The 19688-nt window shown below is 36.7% G+C and overlaps 1 protein-coding gene across 2 annotated transcripts in view; it reads left to right on the top strand.

Annotated features, from left to right (window-relative positions):
* The first annotated feature begins 635 nt into the window (after positions 1–635).
* The window catches only part of EPHA3 (EPH receptor A3), a 406584-nt gene continuing 387531 nt past the window's right edge, over positions 636–19688 (top strand). The window contains exon 1 of one of the 2 annotated variants that reach the window (XM_061434537.1): positions 636–895. In XM_061434537.1, coding sequence (XP_061290521.1) covers positions 808–895 — 88 coding nt within the window. In that variant the 5' untranslated portion in view covers positions 636–807. The remainder of the gene's footprint in view (positions 896–19688) is intronic. The other variant, XM_061434453.1, reaches the window with a different exon arrangement.

The raw sequence follows: 19688 nt of genomic DNA on the forward strand, positions 1-19688 counted from the left end.
GAGCACACTTCCTAGTTTGGAAACCCAAAGTGCACTTTATACTCACTGAGATCCTGTGCCAATTCTCTTTAAAAGTCCTGATACCACCTGGTGTAGAACTGAAGAGACTTTCCGATCTGAGGTGTGTATAGTTCTTTCTGCACCAGAAAGGATTTGTAAAGAGTTATGATCACATTGAACACGATGAAGAAATAATCCTAATTTTTCTTTGACTACAATCAACAATGTATTTTTTAATTTTAATGCTCTTGTTAATGCAGGGCTCCTGTTCTTTTAATAACAAACATTTCTCTGGCATTTCAGTTTCTTTTCCACTCAGTGCCATAAGACACTCTATCAGGGTTTCTGGTTTCTTCAGGGAATTAACCTACAAGAGCGTGTACTGCAAACAATAAAATAGCTGCTTTCCATTGAAAATAAAGTGGGGAGGAGGGAGGTGTTTTTCTGTCCCCATCACTACTCTCCACCACCGCACCATCATAACTTCTGGGTTTCCTGCACCTTCGGTGATGCAGCCGATCCCCAACCCCTTCCTCCCCAGTCCCGTGCTTCAGAGCTGTCTGCTGGGCCCCCGCGCGTGGTCCTGTCCTTCTTCAGCGCTCGCTTCCGACGGCACTAGGACCCAGGGAAGTCTCTGAACGAGGTTCGCGGAAAGGCAGCCAGACTCCTCCTTATCTCCAGTGTCAAACTTGACATCAGCCTGCGAGCGGAGCATGGTAACTTCTCCAGCAATCAGAGCGCTCCCCCTCACATCAGTGGCATGCTTCATGGAGATATGCTCCTCTCACTGCCCTCTGCACCAGCAACATGGATTGTCACCTCTCCATCCTCCTCCTTCTCAGCTGCTCTGCTCTCAAGTGCTTCGGGGAACTGACTCTCCAACCTTCCAATGAAGGTAAGCCAGGTACCGCGACGCGCACAGCCCTGCCCCGAGGGGCTAACGCTTTTCCAGGCACGTTCTCACCGAAGCGTTTTCAGGTCGCCGAGGTGCCTCTGAATAAAGCACTTTGCTCTCAGAGTAAACTAAAGGTGCTTTTATTTTCGGCTGTCTTCTAAAGCACTTTTAGAGATAATTTTGGATTGCCTAGATTTAAAATGTGTTTTGAATCTGATACCAATTCAAGCAATTACCTTGTTTGCCCGTTTTAAGCAGAAAGAGAAAAATCCTCCAGTTTTACAACCCAGTATGTTAATTGCCAAATAGCCATGGTAGTATTTTATTTCCTAATTGTGACCATGTAGTAGTACTCTGAGAAGTTTAAAAGAATATTCTGCCCTCCTCTCTAGATTCTTTAGTATGTTTAAAGGTAATGACAGGTTGTTCCTACTTAGGATCATGGCATTTATGAATGGGCTAAAGGGAAATCGGAGTTTGTTGAAGCGCGGCTGTGTGTGCGTGTGTGTGTGTGTGTGTGTATTTATATTGTAACTGCTATGTTGAAGTGATGTGTATCCCGCCAGGCGGTGGTTTGCTCTATGGTACAGGTTCTAATGAGCAGCATATGCCACATTAACATAAGTAATATTTGTAGGAATTACAATAAGGTTAGACTGGATTTTCTTTGTTTAAGGGCTTATGCGAATAGGAGATTATATTTAATGAATAGTGAAAATCTCCTGGGTAGGTGTAGTAAATAACTGAACAGCAAATTGAGGAAGAATGTTCATACGCAGCAAATGGTATTTCCTTAATGCTGGGTTATTTATTTTCCTAATGGGCATTCATTCCTTTTCAATGAATTAAAGTGCAAGCCTAATATTAAGGACAATAATGTTTACTACAAGATTGCATGCTTAATAGACACATTGCCTTTTCCCTGTATACTTTTTGTGATCTATTCCTAATGATTTGTGAATACGATTGCTAACTCTTAAGACAAACTTTTCTGAATAATTGATTGCTTTCAAGCAACACTTACAATTTCTATTTCCTCTTAATCATTTTGAATTTAGAACAATAACATTTAGTAATTTATTTTGCAATTCAGCAAAACTGAGCAATTGATGTGCAAATGCTACATTATATATTGTGTCACTCACTAAAAATATATTGGCAAGACAGTGCCACTGTATGTTGTATGTATCATTTTTAGAAAAAACAAGTAAAAACTCAAGAATATTTAGCAACTTTTTAATTAAATATGAAAACTGCCTCTCATATTTGGTGACCTACTTTCAGTGCTAATAATTTTATTCTTTCCTTAGTGACTGCTTTTATCAACTTGGCAGATTTCATTAAATTTTTTGTCTTTTTTATGGGGAAATTAAAAATTCTAACCTAGAAGGATCAAGAAGTTATCTTACCTTCAAGTCAATTTTTTTTTTTACAAATTAAATTAAAATGTTTATTTGAAACTAATGGGCAATTATTTTTTTATGAATGAAAGGCAAGGGTAGTTATTTGTATAATGAGTAATGTATCAGTAACTTCAAATTAGTGTTTATACTTTTTGTTCCTTTGAAAATATTAAAGTATTGATAATAGCTAGACAAACAGTAATATTATTCCCATATTGCTATGATAAAGTGTATTTCTCCAGATGGAATATTTATAAACTATTTAGATAATGGATTTTAGTGAATTAATAATGCACAGGGATATAGATGAGAGTCATTATTTTTTTGTGCAAAACACAACCTTTCAGTAAATTGCAAAAGGAAAAAAGGGCCACTTAAACTCATTGATATTTATATAAAATTCATGAGTATTAATTTAATGAAGCAAGAATTATCAAGTGCAAGTTGCTTTTAAGACACACTTTGTGTATATTTGGGTATATAGTGCATATTACTATACAGGCAGATACACATTAACAGTATGAATATAAAAAGGTTAATATATTCAGAAAACTGACATGATTACATTTAATTTGCTTGGGCAAAAGTTTATCTCTACATTGTTTATGGGATTATTCTTCACAGGTCATGTTCTATAGTAGTGTCTCTTTCTCTTCTGAGGTCATGAAGGAAAGGTTTGAAATAAAATTTAAAATGAATGATTTAACTTGGATAATATTTGAGTAAGATTTTAAATGTGGATATTGAATACCAATAGCTTGGGACTTAGTTGTAGATTTGAACAACATGAAAAGTGAAAAATCCAAGTATGCTCTAAGATTTTTTATGTAATTTTCTAACAATGTCATTTGAATAAAAAGCAATGCTTCTGAAAATTCATATGTTGGGTAGAAGGAGTAATGATAGAATGAATCTCATTAGTACAGCTTTCTGATATTAATGTTGAAAACTGAAATACAAAATACTAGGTTGCATTTAAAATACTATGCTCAAATTATATTTCCATACTACAGAAAATTTACCAGTAAAATTTACTGGAATTTATTCTGCAATCTGTTATGAAGTTAGTCATGATAGAACTCCAAGTGAACAAGATCCAAGCCATTGAGTTAATTGCTAGGAAATATGCCACTGTGTGACTTTTTTTTAAGACTTGAGATTTGATAACCAAATATCAATTGTGAAATGCCATTAGTCCATGATAAGAGGAAAAAAGCTTAGAAAAAAGCTTAATATGAGCTTTCCTTTTTTAAATCCAGTTACAGATAACTTTCTAATATGCTATCAAGAAGATGATTCCAGATGATACTTTCTATGACTGGTCTCCTCGATAATTATTTATAATTTTGATGATCACTTAAATCAAGAACTGACCTCTGTGCTTACACAGACACTTTACAAAAGCTGCATGGAACTTTATTAAAATCTTTTCAGATCTGTTTACATAACACACCAAGAAAAGACTTCCAATGGGAAAACTACTACTTTTCATGACAAAACAGGATTGTTATACTTAGTGTTGTTAGAAAAGTTTATATATTTACTCCTTGTTCCTATCAGATGGATGGTGATAATGATAAATAAAAATAACTTTATGAAAAGGCTAAAGCTTGATATAAAGAATTGACTATTACTAGTTCAATATCATTTAGCAATGGAAAAAGTAATTTCTTTACACACTTTTCTATATTTGAAGGCATCTGAGGCTTAATTCACTGCTTATTCTTTAGTACATAACACACTTTTCAGTACGTAACACATTTTACTATCTAACAGTGTTTATAAGTTAATTACCTTTCACCTATAGAGCTCTTTACATTGAAAATCAGTTTTCAAAATAAAAGTCAATAAAATTCAATCTGCATATTTATATACTACTTATTTGGGGAGACTTTTATTGGAATGTTGGGATACTGTTTGTATGAAATGTATTTCACTGGACATAAGTCATCTAACTATTGAAGATACCATGTGATTGTTTAAAGCTTAAAAGTAAAACTTAGAGATGAACACTGTATGTTTCCCTTTGAATATTAGGCAAATAATGGAGACAATATACATTTAAATAATAGATTTTTCCCTTTTTAAAAATTAGTATGAACTGGCATCATTTTCATGTATAAACACTTATCCTCAAATAATAATACACCAACTGAAATATTTATAGAAAACTAAGCTATCATATCATTTTTATAGTTTTAAGAAGAGGGCTTACATTTGCTTTTAATGGCATTTTATCATTCTAGACTAAATAATTGAATGCATTATACATTTTTGTAACTTAATAGCTTACCTAATAGCTTGCCCCTACCTCCCCCTAACAGTTATAACTGTGCTATTTGCCTGGAGGTAGGAGAAACCTTAATTTCACTATTTTATAACCCACAACAGTTAACACTTGACCTAGGTCATTAACAGGATTATCAGCAAATTTGTTTAAGCTTTTACTGACAACCTGAATTGCTACGATAATATTTTGATTGTGCCGAAAGAAACTTCTTGTAACCTCTCAAAATCTATCATGAAATTAATTCATTCTGAATCTATATCTTCCTAAAGACTAATATTGATAATAATAATTCAAGTGGGGAAATGTCCACTTTGATGCTCCATTCTCCTCACCCTTATATATCACACCATTCTTGCCTTTGTCATAAACAAGCAATTAAAAACTCTTAAATAGTAAATGTTCTGGCAATAACAATAGACTTACAGTTACAAACCAGCTTCATTGTAACTATCAATAGTTTCGATTTTATACTTTTTATTGATGATCTAGTTAATATCATTTTTCTGCCCATTTCAAGATATAAAGTCAATTGAATATGTTTATAACTCAAAAGCAACTAGACCCATAAAATGGAAACTACAAATAATAAAACACCATTACCCCATGTAAGATTATGGTGGCATTTTATATCAAGTTACCTTTCCCATGCAATGCTAGTAACTGGAAGCTACAATGAAAAGAACTTAAAATTAACATAAACATTTTAAACAAAATGTTGTGCACAATCAGAACATAAATGTATTTTTTACACTGTGTAGTCAGTTCAGAGAGTTTCATGTGAAGACTTTTATTGCTTAAGTTTAATTTTGGTTTACTTTTTGCTTGTATAAACAATTCAGTAGTTTCACCTTGACTTGTAAAAAACTTATTGTCCTTAAAGATTTAATAAGATTCTTTATTATGTCCATATATTATCCGTATTTTAATATTCAAATTTTGGTATGTTCTTTAAGAGTCTGTCACTTTTGATAGTTTCTCAAAATAACTCTCTTCATGAAGATCCCTAAATGTTAAAATTGTTTCTGAAACTCTGGAATTTTTCTGAAATAAAATATATGTAATTTTTAAATATCAAATAATCAGTTACATATGCAAAGGATTTTTAAAGGCAAAACATATTTCCACAGTATATTTGATTTACTAACTTCAACGCAAATGGAAACAGCAAGAACTGTTCTTGAGAGTTACATTTTCCAAGTCATAAAATCTTCAAGAAAATATTAATAAAACTTTCCACAAATCATCAAAACTCGATAAGTTCTTACAGACATTTACTTACTGAGAAATCTATGATGTGGGTTACCTTTGATTTTAGTCATTTTCCAATAATTTTGTTTGGCATAAATACTAGATGGAAGGCGAATATGTATTTCTTGGAAGAACACTAAGTTTTACAAATCATTTTCTGTCAAGATCCTCAATTTTACTTTTTAATGAACATTTGTCTTTAAAATTTTTAATAAACCTTATTCTTTTAATTCCTGTTTGATAAAAGATTTAGAAAAACAGATGCAGGTGTCCCCTTTTTTATTCTGTTTTCAGAGATCTGGATTTTATCACCAGGGAGGGTCAGAGCAGGGCTTTTACCAAGTGCACAAGTAGCTTTCCACAGATTTTTCAAATAAAGGGATGACTGGTGGTGTAAAACATTCATTTTATTATTCATCCAAGTATACTGAAAACCAGAGTACAGAATTTATTTCTAAGAAATTTGAAGACTTTAATTTTTCTGCAATGACTTTAGAAATAAAAGCATTGTTGGACATTTATAAAATGCAAAGTATTCCAAGCCACAAATCAATCTAGGCAGACACTTCTGCGAATCAGGGTGTGGGCACATGTACACACTGGGATTTCATTCTCTGGGTCTGTTACCAGCTCCCTAGAATCAGGTAGTTCTTGGAATCTGGCAGAAGCTTTTCTCCTGGAAAACTCAAGTCTGAAAGTCAACAAGTTTTAGTTTGCCTCCTACCAGCTTTATGTGAAAAAAAAAAAAAAAAGTGGTGGATTACAAAGAGAAAAAAAGCCTTTGCAAGAGGAAAAGAAAATAAAAAGTCGATTAAAAAGATGGAGAGGTAGAGAAATGCAAAGATTCTAAAACCAGTAATACATTTTTTGCCTAAAGGAAAAATATCGCCTGAAGCATCTGGCTAATCGGTTTTTAAATTAAATCTCTAAAAATCTGCACATACACAAAAAAGGGTGTGTGTTTGGGGCAGGGTGGGGGTGAGGGGAGTTGGGTGCATTTGTTTCTCCTCTCAAGTTTACAGATTTTTGATTTTTCCCCTGAAGAAAATATTTTATCTAGGAAAGTTTTGAAAGTGTAAGCCAAACCCTCTTTTGGAAGTCTGGGCACATACATGTGGAGGATGGATGGAATCAAAACCAGTTCAGTAAATAAAGCCTCCAGCGTGGAGTGATGTTATTAAACTGGAAGCCCTGAGTGGGGAACCCCCTCCCTCCTTTCATTTTCTAAACCATGTCCTGCTGTTCCAGTCAAAGCAGAGGGTGAAAATCCACATAACCCAAACCAACATGATGAAGTCAGAATAATAGGCAAGGAAAGAGGGGGGAAACAAGTAGCAGCACTGTACAAACAAACTGTGGCGAATAACCTTAGCCATGAACTGGGGTGGCCAGAGGAGGAATGAAGGCGCTTCTTTTCCTTCGCATTACACCTCCCACATTTGCAAATGCAGTACTGATTAAATTTCCAGGTATGCCCTGAGAAATTTTAGCACGAAACAGAGCTTTACTGGGAGGGACAGGGGTGTGGCGACAGAGAGAGAGATGAACAGAGGCCCTCGAGGCCACCACACCCACCACTATGGCATCTTAACCTCAAATTATGCTCCGCCGCCGGGGCCAGGCTCTTCGGTGCGGCGGGAAAACGGAATCTCCCAACAATTCGCTACTTTTCACACCGCATCGGATTCAAGATCGGATCTGAAAATCCCAACTCCGGGGCCACGTCCCCCAGTTCAGCTCTCGGGGTTCGGTGGGTTCTTTGTGCCCGAGCCATCTCCGCGCCAGGCGGCCAAAGCGCGCGGCCCGAGCGCTGCGAGCAGGCGCGCCCCCCGGGGGGCGGTGAACAGCGGGTACGCGCGGAGCCCCCGCGGGGGCCGGCTTCTGCCAGCCGGCGGGCGCAGGGCGCCGGGCGCTCGCGGCCGGGGCGGAGACTGGAGCCGGGCGAGCGCGAGGGCGCCAAGTTCCGCGGAAACCAGCGCGGGGCGGAGGCGGGGCGGACGAGAGGCAAACGTGCGCCCTCTGCCTGCGGCCGCGGGGCTGCCACGGCTCGGAGAGGCGGCGCCCACCTCACCACCTGGACTCCCCTCACCTGGGGAGCGCGGTAGCTCCCGGGACGGGCCGGGCAAGTCCTGAGTTTAACCACAGACTTTGACCCGAAGTCTCTGTCGCCCCCCTACCCTCAACCCTCTTCCCCCGAGCGTTGTCAACCTTTTCCACGTGGCGCGGTCCCCCTCCTAAGTTCCCCGCCTGCCAAGTGACAGGTGTAGGAGGAAGACTCAGTTCTCCAGGGTTCTCAGCGCTCCCTAAAGAGTTGGGAGACCAGGCCCGTTCTCTTGGGACGAGCCTGGGACGTCCACTGTCGTGCTTGCTGCTCTCTTTCCCGACCACTTCGCTATTTGTTGAATATTTTAAAAGACCTGTCCTTTAGTCTCTGGATGATAATGAACCTTCCCCCCCCCCCCCCCACCCCGCGCCAGTTTTCTTTAAAACCACCTATTAATGCCAACTGTTAAGGGCCCTCTGCGCTAAGGGGTATGTTCACAGACCCCCATCCCCCACCCTCGTGCACAATCAAAAGTTATCTGTTTTCCCCTATGCCCGCCGCCCCCCCCGTTTGATTGACACTGTTTAAAAATTATAACAGGATTTCCCACTCTTCTGATTTTGGGAGTAAGCCCGGAAAGGGCCAGAAAGGGTTTCTGGGAGCAGTGTTACCGAGGTAGGTTAGTAGTGGGGATGATGCTAAAGTTTGTGTGGTCTTCAGAACTTTAGTGTTTTTCATAAAAGAATTGTTGAAAATCCAGGGCATACCCAAACTAAATAATGGCCTCAGTGTAATGCCCCCTAATCAGAAAACACACAGAGTTCCACTGGTTGGAAAGATTTTTTCCTTACATTATCCTTCAGTACTTACTGAACCTCATTTAATCTTAAAGCACCTCTAAAGAAAGTTATTGTGACGTCTCCCATTTTACAACTGAGAAAACTAAATAAACTCATCAGGCCCTCTCCTGTCTGTCTTCTGATTTTAACCTTACATTTTTCTCCTGTACACAAATGCCTGTAAATTAAGGAGGTATCCTTCTATTCAGGAAAAGCTCTAGTTTCTCAATCTTAACCCTACTGAGGATACTAATTTGTCTTGGGACTTGCAAGGAAAACTTAGAAATACTCAGAGTATTGGAGTGAAAATTTAGACTTCAAAGTACTTTTTAAATAAGTACTTTCAGGAAAGTACTTCAAAGAATACTTTGAATCTGCTGTGTTTACCCTCATAAATTATGATCATCTGGAAGAGTTAGGGACTCACTAGGAAAATAAAGAAAATTTGATGTGGACCCAGGAATAGGAGATGTGATGTGATCTGTGATGTGTTTTCTTCACACATTCATCCTCTGTCTTCCTTTCCTGACTCTCAAACTCTGCTTACCTTGGAAAGATTCTTCTCAAGAATTCCATACACAGAGAATGTGAGGCAATTGTCACTATAACTTGGATGTGATTTTTTTTTTTAATTTTATAAAAATGAAGCATGGATTGACTACTGGAATTGTCATAAAGGTCAGTAATGGGTGGAAGTGGAACTTGGCCTAAAAAGTAGACTTCAATTTCTGTGGAAACTTTCCTGTATATAAAAGATAATTTATAAATAACTTAAGATGAGAAAGTAAATTATAAAGATTTATCTCCTCTTTTTTAAAAACACTTGTACTGTATTTAAGTGGAGACATTGAGAAAAGGTAGCTAAACAAGAGTTTTGAAAGGTAGCAAATTAAATTGGGGGCAATTATATTTTTCATGTAGATATTTCAACACATATGTTTTGCATTAATTGCTGCAATAAATTCTGTTAACCTGGCAAAGAGCAAAAATAGCATATTGATGACATCAGTCTTTCACATCAGAAAGCTGCTTTCAGTATCTTGCTTTCTTCACTGTAATGTGAAATAAAAATTTTTCAAACCTGTTACCCTTTAGGTTCCCAGTGAGTTTTCTAACCACTCAAGCTATTGGCACATTTTCCATAAGCAAAGTCTTAACAGCAAACTTTTGTTTTCTCACTTCTGAAGGATTAGAATCAACAACTACTTTCCCTGCTATTTAATGTTATAGTTCACATATGATTTTGGAGAGCTCTCTCAAATCAAGAAAATGTAAATGTGACTTCAAAGTCTCCAAACTGAGTTGCCTCTCATTTTAAGACAAAAATTCTTGACAGATTATGTAATGTGGACTGAAGCAAAGGGAGAAGCCTGGGTTAATTTTATTGCTGATAAGTCTAATCAATATCAAAATGGTTACATCTTGAATTTTCTATATAGTCATTAAGGGGAGGTTAATTTATTGTCTTTTAAATAATAGTTAAAGATAGATCAATAAACATATTTTGTAAAAAAAATAATACCCATTCCCCATCCCCTACCCCTTCCTTGATGAAAAACGAGACTTTAAAGTTTACTTTTTACCAGTGATAAAGACAGTTGGTTTCTAATCAATATGAAATTTTGATATTTTCCACTTCAGGATGAGTAAGAGAAACAGAGAACAGCTTGTTAGTAGTTAACATATACTTCATTCCCCTATTTTCAAATGTAATTTAGCAATGAATAAAATTCTATAGATCTTAGACAGATACATTTTTTAATTTTATATGGTAGTAGTCTTCACACTGAGAAGTTAGGCTGGGAAGCTAATTTGCAATCATTTCCTTGTAGATTGAATAATCCTCTGGTTAACAGAACAACACTCTGAGGAAGTCTATGAGCAGCCCTGTGTGAGTGTGTGCATGTATGTGACCAGCAGTATTGTCTTCTTACAAAACTGAACCATTTCCACACTGTGCACAAAATTTTAGGGATGAATATTTACCTTTTGAAATGAGAATGAAGTAAAATTAAGTTTTCCTGAATTACAGGTTGGTGATGAGAAAAAAATAAAAGCAATCATTTGTTTATTTGTCACTGTCTAATCTTGTTAATTTTCCCCAGCTGGACCCTTGATCACTGATAATATTCAAAAATGACATAAAGCTACGGTTATATCCAAATTTTTATTTTCCCCTTCAATATGCCAAAGCTTGTTATGGTATGTTTCATATTTTGACAGAATGAAAAGAACTGGCATCATCACAGGAACTATAAATAGAAGTTAAATAGGGTTGTTATTCTTTTATTAAATATATAAACTCCATCAAATATTATAGCCAGTGCCAAATCTTGAAAATATTTTTAAAGAGGCAGGATAAAAGAGAATAATATTTTTCTCTTGGTTTAGTTTTACTATCTAGTTTACCACAAATAAGTTAACACTCATTTACATTAAATCAAGAAAGATAAACTCAGAGATTTTATTATGATGTTCTTGACATTTCTGATGTGAAATTATAATGATTTGATAGTCCTTTTTATTAAAAAAAAAGATTTCCAAGTGTAATTATATATATATTTCATCCAACTGAACAAGATGGATTAATCTATGCTTACAATGATGATTTATATATTTTTTAGGCACAACTGCTTTTTTTCCTTAAACATTTATACAGTTAAGAAGGACAATTTTTCTTACTTCTGCTTATAAGTGATGTCCAAAATAATTCTAAATGTTTTAATATCTTTTAACAATATATACACGATTAAAGAAGAAAAAATCTAAAAATATATTAAATTAGTATCCCTTTATATTTTCCTTTCCAAAGGTGATCCTTTGGAAACTAAGGTTTATAACCCTGGCCCTGGTGAAAACATTAGAACTCTACATTTAAATTCAAAGGCATACATTCAAAAACCATTAAAATTAAGAAAAAATTAAGGAAAAAATTAACTCATCTTTCATACCAAAATAGTTTGTTTTTTGCATTCATTTATTTACCAAGTAGTGAATACCTGATGTTTAGTTACTGGATTTTGGAAAAGAAGGTTATCAGTAGTGGCATACTGAATGGCCTTGAAAGATAACGATTTAGTTGGGACAAATGACTACAAAATGAATACTTACATAAAAACTTCTAACATAGGTATAAAAGTTGTTAAAATGCAATATGAATCTTTAAACTAGCTGCCTAAAACAGAGTTCTGGAAGTAAAAGGGAAGAGTTTTTTTTGTTTGTTTTTTAAATAAAGTTAAAAATAACAACAATAAGTTAATAAAAACAAAGGGAGTAGATTACATGACTTGCCTAATTTCATGTTTTAGGGATGACTATAACCCAGATTTTACTTTTTTTACCATATAGAGGTAGAAAACTTTAAAAATAATTTGCATGAATGCATACTAAATACATATACAAGTAAAAAGCACTTTTGAAAGAACTGAACATTCAGAAATAGCTATTTCAATAAGCACATATCTAAGCTCAATGTAAATTCTGTGTGAACACATCCATATACATACGTGTGTGTATTGGAAAGGCATATGATTGAATATGAAAAAGGCCATCGCCAAATAGAAGCTTCTATTGGCTCTATTCATATTATGACTACACTACCAAGAAAAAGCACACCAAGGTTTGTCTGAGTGCTACATTCTCCTGCAGTGATGAATGAAGTTTCCTGACCATCTCTAGCACAATGACCTAATCATGCTAGTTTCCTGACCTGATCTTTGATGCTTTCCATTGACACTGTGCTCCTAATATGGAAAATAAAGGCCTAGAGTTTTGAATTACAGTGATAGGCATGTGGCACTTCACTGGATCCTTTGTGGGCTCTTATAGACACACATGTTTATACCTTGAAGAGGTGTGTGTGTCTGTGTATGTGTGTGTATGTATGTCTATTCAACAGTCATGATGTAGGATAACAAGTTGAGATTTAGTAATCCTATAGAATATGATGTCAAAGTTATATCCTGATTTTTTTCCAGAAATTAACAATTTATTCTGGATTGGGCTTCTTTTAAAATTAAAACAAGTTCGTTTTTCAATTGAAATTTCATTTCATCACAATAGTTTCTGTTCCTTATGTTAAAATTTGAACCCTTATATTCAAGGGACTTCCAGACACATTTTTATGTTGAAAATAACTACTATATTATAATTGTTTTACAGGCCATTTGCTTATTATATTATATTTTCATAGCCTTTATTCAAACCCTGACTAAACAGAGCTTACATTTACTAATCAAAGTTTAGTAGTCAAGCGATATAATAAGAAAATGTGTACCAAGACAGGCTGGATTTCTGGTGTGATGGCAAATATATGTGCTAAAGTTTGAGCACAGATTTGCCCTAATGATTTTATATAATTTCAAATTGATGTATTTTAACTTTTTAATCTGTTTAAAAAAATCCTTCAAATTAGAACTAAACAAGTTTTTCTGTTAGTGCTGGAACATTTTTAAAAACTAAAATGTGTTGCAAAAGTACAATGTTTACATAACCATTAATGTTCAACTTTTAGTATCTTACATTTTAGGAAACACATTTCACTTGTCTAAATGATTCATAATATAGGTTGACAATGCACAGAAACAAAGAGACCTGTGATTCTAGGGACTGCTGTCAAAGCTGAGGCTGTTAATGTAGCAATACTTCACTGATGGTAGAACATCCCCACTCATTTATGTGAGAGAATTATTTTGTTATAAGAACACATTCCCAAGGGATATTTTAATAGCTGTTTTCTCCATAAAAGTATTGGAATCAGAGTGACCTTTAGACTTTTAAGATTAATAATTAAAAAAAAAAGAAAATTCTAAACATTTAAATTCTAAATTCTAAAAATTTAAAAACAGCATAGAGTTAACATTTACTAATGTATCTGAGTTTCAAATGGAATTTTGGTCCATATTTCTGTTATTTCCTTGAGCTGGTCTAGTTATGAGAACACAGACATCTTACCATGAGACTGTGTTTTCATTCCAACAAACTCTTCCTGCTGTCGGCGAAGACTGAGATGTGGCAGCTAATTTGTTTCTTCTTTAATTGGGGCCTGCCTGTATAGAAGTTAATCCAAAATTATTGTTTAAGAAGAAAAACTAATAAGAAAAGTTGATAGTATATCACCTTGTCCATAAATCTGCTTATATCCCATAAATGAGTCATTAAGATACTATGTCACAAATAGGTTTTTCACAGAAATGTCTACCACTACAGAATTTTTTTAAAAATTATACATTACTATTTTAGTTGGTTGTTTAATAGAGAAGCCTATCCATTCTCTGGCGGGTCTTCCCGACCCAGGAAATAAACCAGCATCTTCTGCATTCCAGGCAGATTCTTTACTAACTGAGCTATCAGTACAGTTCAGTTCAGTTGCTCAGTCGTGTCTGACTCTTTGCGACCCCATGAATCGCAGCACGCCAGGCCTCCCTGTCCATCACCATTTCCCTGAGTCTACCCAAACTCATGTCCATCGAGTCGGTGATGCCATCCAGCCATCTCATCCTCTGTCGTCCCCTTCTCCTCCTGCCCCCAATCCCTCCCAGCATCAGGGTCTTTTCCAATGAGTCAACTTTTCTCATGAGGTGGCCAAAGTACTAGAGTTTCAACTTCAACATCAGTCCTTCCAATGAACACCCAGGTCTGATCTCCTTTAGGATGGACAGGTTGGATTTTCTTGCAGTCCAAGGGACTCTCAAGAGTCTTCTCCAACACTATAGTTCAAAAGCATCAGTTCTTCGGCACTCAGTTTTCGTCACCATCCAACTCTCACATCCATACATGACTACTGGAAAAGACGTAGCCTTGGCTAGAGGGACCTTTGTTGGCCAAGTAATGTCTCTGCTTTTGAATATGCTATCTAGGTTGGTCATAACTTTCCTTCCAAGGAGTAAGCGTCTTTTAATTTCATGGCTGCAATCACCATCTGCAGTGATTTTGGAGCCCCAAAAAATAAAGCCTGCCACTGTTTCTACTCTTTTTCCCATCTATTTCCCATGAAGTGATGGGACCAGAAGCCATAATCTTAGTTTTCTGAATGTTGAGCTTTAAGCCAGCTTTTTCACTCTCCTCCTTCACATTCATCAAGAGGCTTTTTAGTTCCTCTTCACTTTCTGTCATAAGGGTGGTGTCATCTGCATATCTGAGGTTACTGATATTTCTCCTGGCAATCTTGATTCCAGCTTGCGCTTCTTCCAGCCCAGCGTTTCTCATGATGTACTCTGCATATAAGTTAAATAAGCAGGGTGACAATATACAGCCTTGAAGTACTCCTTTTCCTATTTGGAACCAGTCTGTTTTTCCATGTCCAGTTCTAACTGTTGCTTCCTGACCTGCATGCAGGTTTCTCAAGAGACAGGTCAGATGGTCTGGTATTTCCATCTCTTTCAGAATTTTCCACTGTTTACTGTGATCTACACAGACAAAGGCTTTGGCATAGTCAATAAAACAGAAATAGATGTTTTTCTGGAACTCTCTTGCTTTTTCGAAGATCCAGCGGATGTTGGCAACTTGATCTCTGGTTCCTCTGCCTTTTCTAAGACCAGTTTGAACATCTGGAAGTTCACGGTTCACATATTGCTGAAGCCTGGCTTGGAGAATTTTGAGCATTACTTTACTAGCATGTGAGATGAGTGCAGTTGTGCGGTAGTTCGAGCATTCTTTGGCATTGCCTTTCTTTGGGATTGGAATGAAAATGGATCTTTTCTGTTTTCTGAGCTATCAGGGAAACCCTAATAGAGAAATTACCATAAATTAATACTTCTATGACCCAAAATGCCTGTAAAATTTAAGATTATAGAAAGTTTTATCTGCACACAATAGATTATAGTTGACTTCATTTACATTTTAAAAACATTTTTATAATTTTTGGCCTGTGAGATGGAATACTAATGATCTATTACAAAGATGTTTTCATTATATTTGAAAGTGAACCTGAAAGTAGCTCAGTTGTATCCGACTCTCTTGGGACCCCATGGCCGATACAGTCCATGGAATTCTCCAGGCCAGAATACTGGAGTTTGTAGCCTTTCCTTTCTCCAGCAAATCTTCCCAACCCAGGAATCGAACCAGGGTCTCCTGTATTGCAGGTGGATTCTTTACCAACTGAGCTATCAGGGAAGCCCTTTCATTATGTTTCAGTTCAGTTGCTCAGTCATGTCCGACTCTTTGCGAACCCATGAATTGCAGCATGCCAGGTCTCCCTGTCCATCACCAACTCCCAGAGTTCACTCAAACTCATGTCCATCGAGCCGGTGATGCCATCCAGCCATCTCATCCTCTGTTGTCCCCTTCTCCTCCTGCCCCCAATCCCTCCCAGCATCAGAGTCTTTTCCTATTAATAAGTCAACTCTTCACATGAGGTGGCCAAAGTATTGGAGTTTCAGCTATAGCATCATTCCTTCCAAAGAACACCCAGGACTGATCTCCTTTAGAATGGATTGGTTGGATCTCTTTGCAGTCCAAGGGACTCTCAAGAGTCTTCTTCAACTGCTACTGCTAAGTCACTTCAGTCGTGTCCCACTCTGTGCGACCCCATAGATGAAAGCTCACCAGGCTCCTCCGTCCCTGGGAGTCTCCAGGCAAGAACACTGGAGTGGGTTGCCATTTCCTTCTCCAATGCATGAGAGTGAAAAGTGAAAGGGAAGTCGCTCAGTCGTGTCCGACTCTTAGTGACCCAATGGACTGCAGCCTACCAGGCTCCTCCATGGTAGGATGGAGGAAATACCTCCATCCATGGTATTTTCCAGGCAAGAGTACTGGAGTGGGATGCCATTGCCTTCTCCATCTTCTTCAACAGTACAATTCAAAAGCATCAATTCTTCAGCGTTCAGCTTTTTTCAGTCCAACTCTCACATCCATACATGACCACTGGAAAATCCATAGCCTTGACTAGACGGACCTTTGTTGGCAAAGTAATGTCTCTGCTGTTTAATATGCTATCCTATGTTTAGGTAGAAATAAATATAAACAGGAAGTCCACCAGAACTGTTAAGTAAGAATAGTTAATCCTAGTGGATAGAAGTTATGTTGAAATATCAATAGATAAGTTTATTAATAAAACTGACCTTTAAATTTCTTCTCAATGGCATACCCAAATATGAACAGTAAAAATGAAAAGCTGAGCTTTGGTAGACTCCTGTCAGAAAATACATCCTGATTTCTTGATTCCATGTTATGATTGACCAGAGTAATATAGAGAGAATTACAACACTGAGCTCAAAATTTATTACTTCCTTTATCATTTACTTCTATTTGTGACATTTAAGTATAACCAAGGATCAGATTAAAGTATTATTCTGCTGTCTGTAACCTAGAGAAAAGCTATACTTTTCATCATAACAGAAAGTGATGAAAATAATAGAGATAAATAGTGTACAAGAAATGTAGCTGAGACAATTAGAGTGATGCTGTAAACAGGAAAGAAAAAGTAATTTTTTAGTAAAAAGACATAATCAATGATGGGTTTGTTTTCTACCGTAGTGATTGCCTAGTTATTTGCAACTGGTTATAAAAGTACATTATAACTGAAGTTTTTCCAAGAAAACATGTCTATTATTATAAGTCTGAAATTCTTTGGCCCTTAAACCCTACTGTTCACCTTGAAGTTTCTAAATGTTTTCGTAAAATGCAACTATAGCATTATCACAAAGCATGTTTGTGTGTATATGTATACATATATATATGTGTGTGTATATATATATATTATTAAATAATTGAAAGGATCTTCTACTTCAGTAAGAAATTGTGATATTTAATTTTGCAAATTATTTTGAACTGTCTGTATATTTGCAGTACTTAATTTGTAAAAGGAGACTGTTTGTTTAACTCAGTCTAAGTGAGCAGATAGCCACTATGAATCAAAATTTTAAAATGCTCTTGAAAAAATCTTGGTGTATTAATAATTCTTTAAAAGTAGAACTCCAGAAACTTATACTATAGTTTTTCATCTGTCCTTACCGAAAACATTTGTTTGAAAAAACGTACTTTAATGGCTGAGTCCTTTAAAAAGCGTTAATGCATTCTTAGTAGTAAGAAGGGAAGATGGTGTAAATTCTTGACACAGAAAATTCTTCATGACATTGACAATGCCAGTGAGCAAAGGAGTAGACATTTGATTCTGTCTCTTCATTATAATAGAGAGTGGGGAGAGAAGAGAAAGCAAGCCTCCTGGGCATCTAAAATCCATAATTAAGCCAGGAATAGTGATAGTAAAGATCAGTGGTAGGAATGCCAGCAAGATTTCCTTCTTTCCAGAAGCACTTAAAACCAATCTAAGCCAGTTTTACTGTTGTTGTTCAGTCGCTGAGTCCTGTCTGACTCTGCAACCCCATGGACTGCATCACAACAGGCTCACTATTTCCTTGAGTTTACTCAGTATTATGTCCATTGAGTTGGTGATGCTATCTAACCATCTTATCCTCTGCCACCCTCTTCTCCTTTTGCCTTCAATCTTTCCCAGCATCAGGCTCTTTTCCAGTGAGTCAGTTCTTCACATCAGGTGGTCAAAATATAGGAGCTTCAGCTTCAGCAGCAGTCCTTACAAAGAATATTCAGTGTTGATTTCCTTTAGGATTGACTGGTTTGATCTCTTTGTTGTCCAAGGGACTCTCAAGAGTCTTCTCCAGCACCATAGTTCTAAAGAATCAATTCTTTGGTGCTCAGTCTTCTTTATGGTCGTACTCTCACATCCGTACATGACTACTGGAAAAATCACAGCTTTGACTATACGGACTTTTGCCAGCAAAGTGATATCTCTGCTGTTTAATATGCCCCCCAGGTTTGTCAAAGCTTTCCTTCCAAGGAGCAACTGTCTTTTAATTTTATGGCTACAGTCACCATCCACAGTGATTTTGCAGACCAAGAAAATGAAAACTGTCACTGTTTTCACTTTTTCCCTTTCTATTTGCCATAAAGTGATAAGACTAGATGCCATGATCTTAGTTTTTTGAATACTGAGTTCTAAGCCAGCTTTTGACTCCTCTTTCACCCTCATCATGAGGCTCTTTAGTTGCTCTTTACTTTCTGCTATTACAGTATCATCTGCATATCTGAAGTTGTTGATAATTCCCCCAGCAATGTTGATTCCAGCTGTGATTCATTCAGTCTGGCATTTCCCACGATGCGCTCTGCATATAAGATAAATAAACAAGGTGACAATATACTGCCTTGTCATACTCCTTTACTAGTTTTGAACCAGTCTGTTGTTCCACGTCCAGTTCTAACTTTTGCTTCTTGACTCACACATAAATTTGTAGGAAACAGGTAGGGTGGTCTGCTATTCCCATCTCTTTAAGAATTTTCCACAGTTTCTTGTGATCCACACAATTAGTGGCTTTAGCATAGTCAATGAAGCAGAAGTAGATATTTTCCAGGAATTCCCTTGCTTTTTCTGTGATCCAATGAATGCTGGCGATTTGATCTCTGGTTTTTCTGCCTTTTCTAAACTCAGCTTGTATATTTGGAAGTTCTCAGTTTATGTACTGCTGAAGCCTCGCTTGAAGGATTTTTAATATAACCTTGATAGCTTATGACATGAGTGCAACTGTACAGTAGTTTGAATATTCTTTGGCATTGCCCTTCTTTAGGACTGGAATGAAAACTGATCTTTTCCTGTTCTGTGGCCACTGCTGAGTTCTCCAAATTTGCTGACATATTGAGTGCAGCACTTTAATAGCATAATCTTTTACGATTTGAAATAGCTCAGCTGGTATTCTATCACCTCCACTAGCTTTGTTCATAGTAATACTTTTTAAGGCCCCCCGTCACACTCCAGGATGTCTGGCTCTAGGTGAGCCAGTTTACCGTATACTTTTGTAACCTATACTTTGTTCTTCGTCTTTTACTTCATTCTTGTCATTGTTGTTCAGTTCTAAGTCCTGTCCAACTCTGTGACTTCATGGACTCTAGAACTCCATGCCAGACTCCTCTGTCTTCCAGTATCTCCCAGAGTTTGTTCAAATTCATGTCCATTGAG

This window comes from Bos javanicus, chromosome 1, assembly GCF_032452875.1.
Source record: "Bos javanicus breed banteng chromosome 1, ARS-OSU_banteng_1.0, whole genome shotgun sequence".
Classification (NCBI taxonomy): Eukaryota; Metazoa; Chordata; class Mammalia; order Artiodactyla; family Bovidae; genus Bos; species Bos javanicus.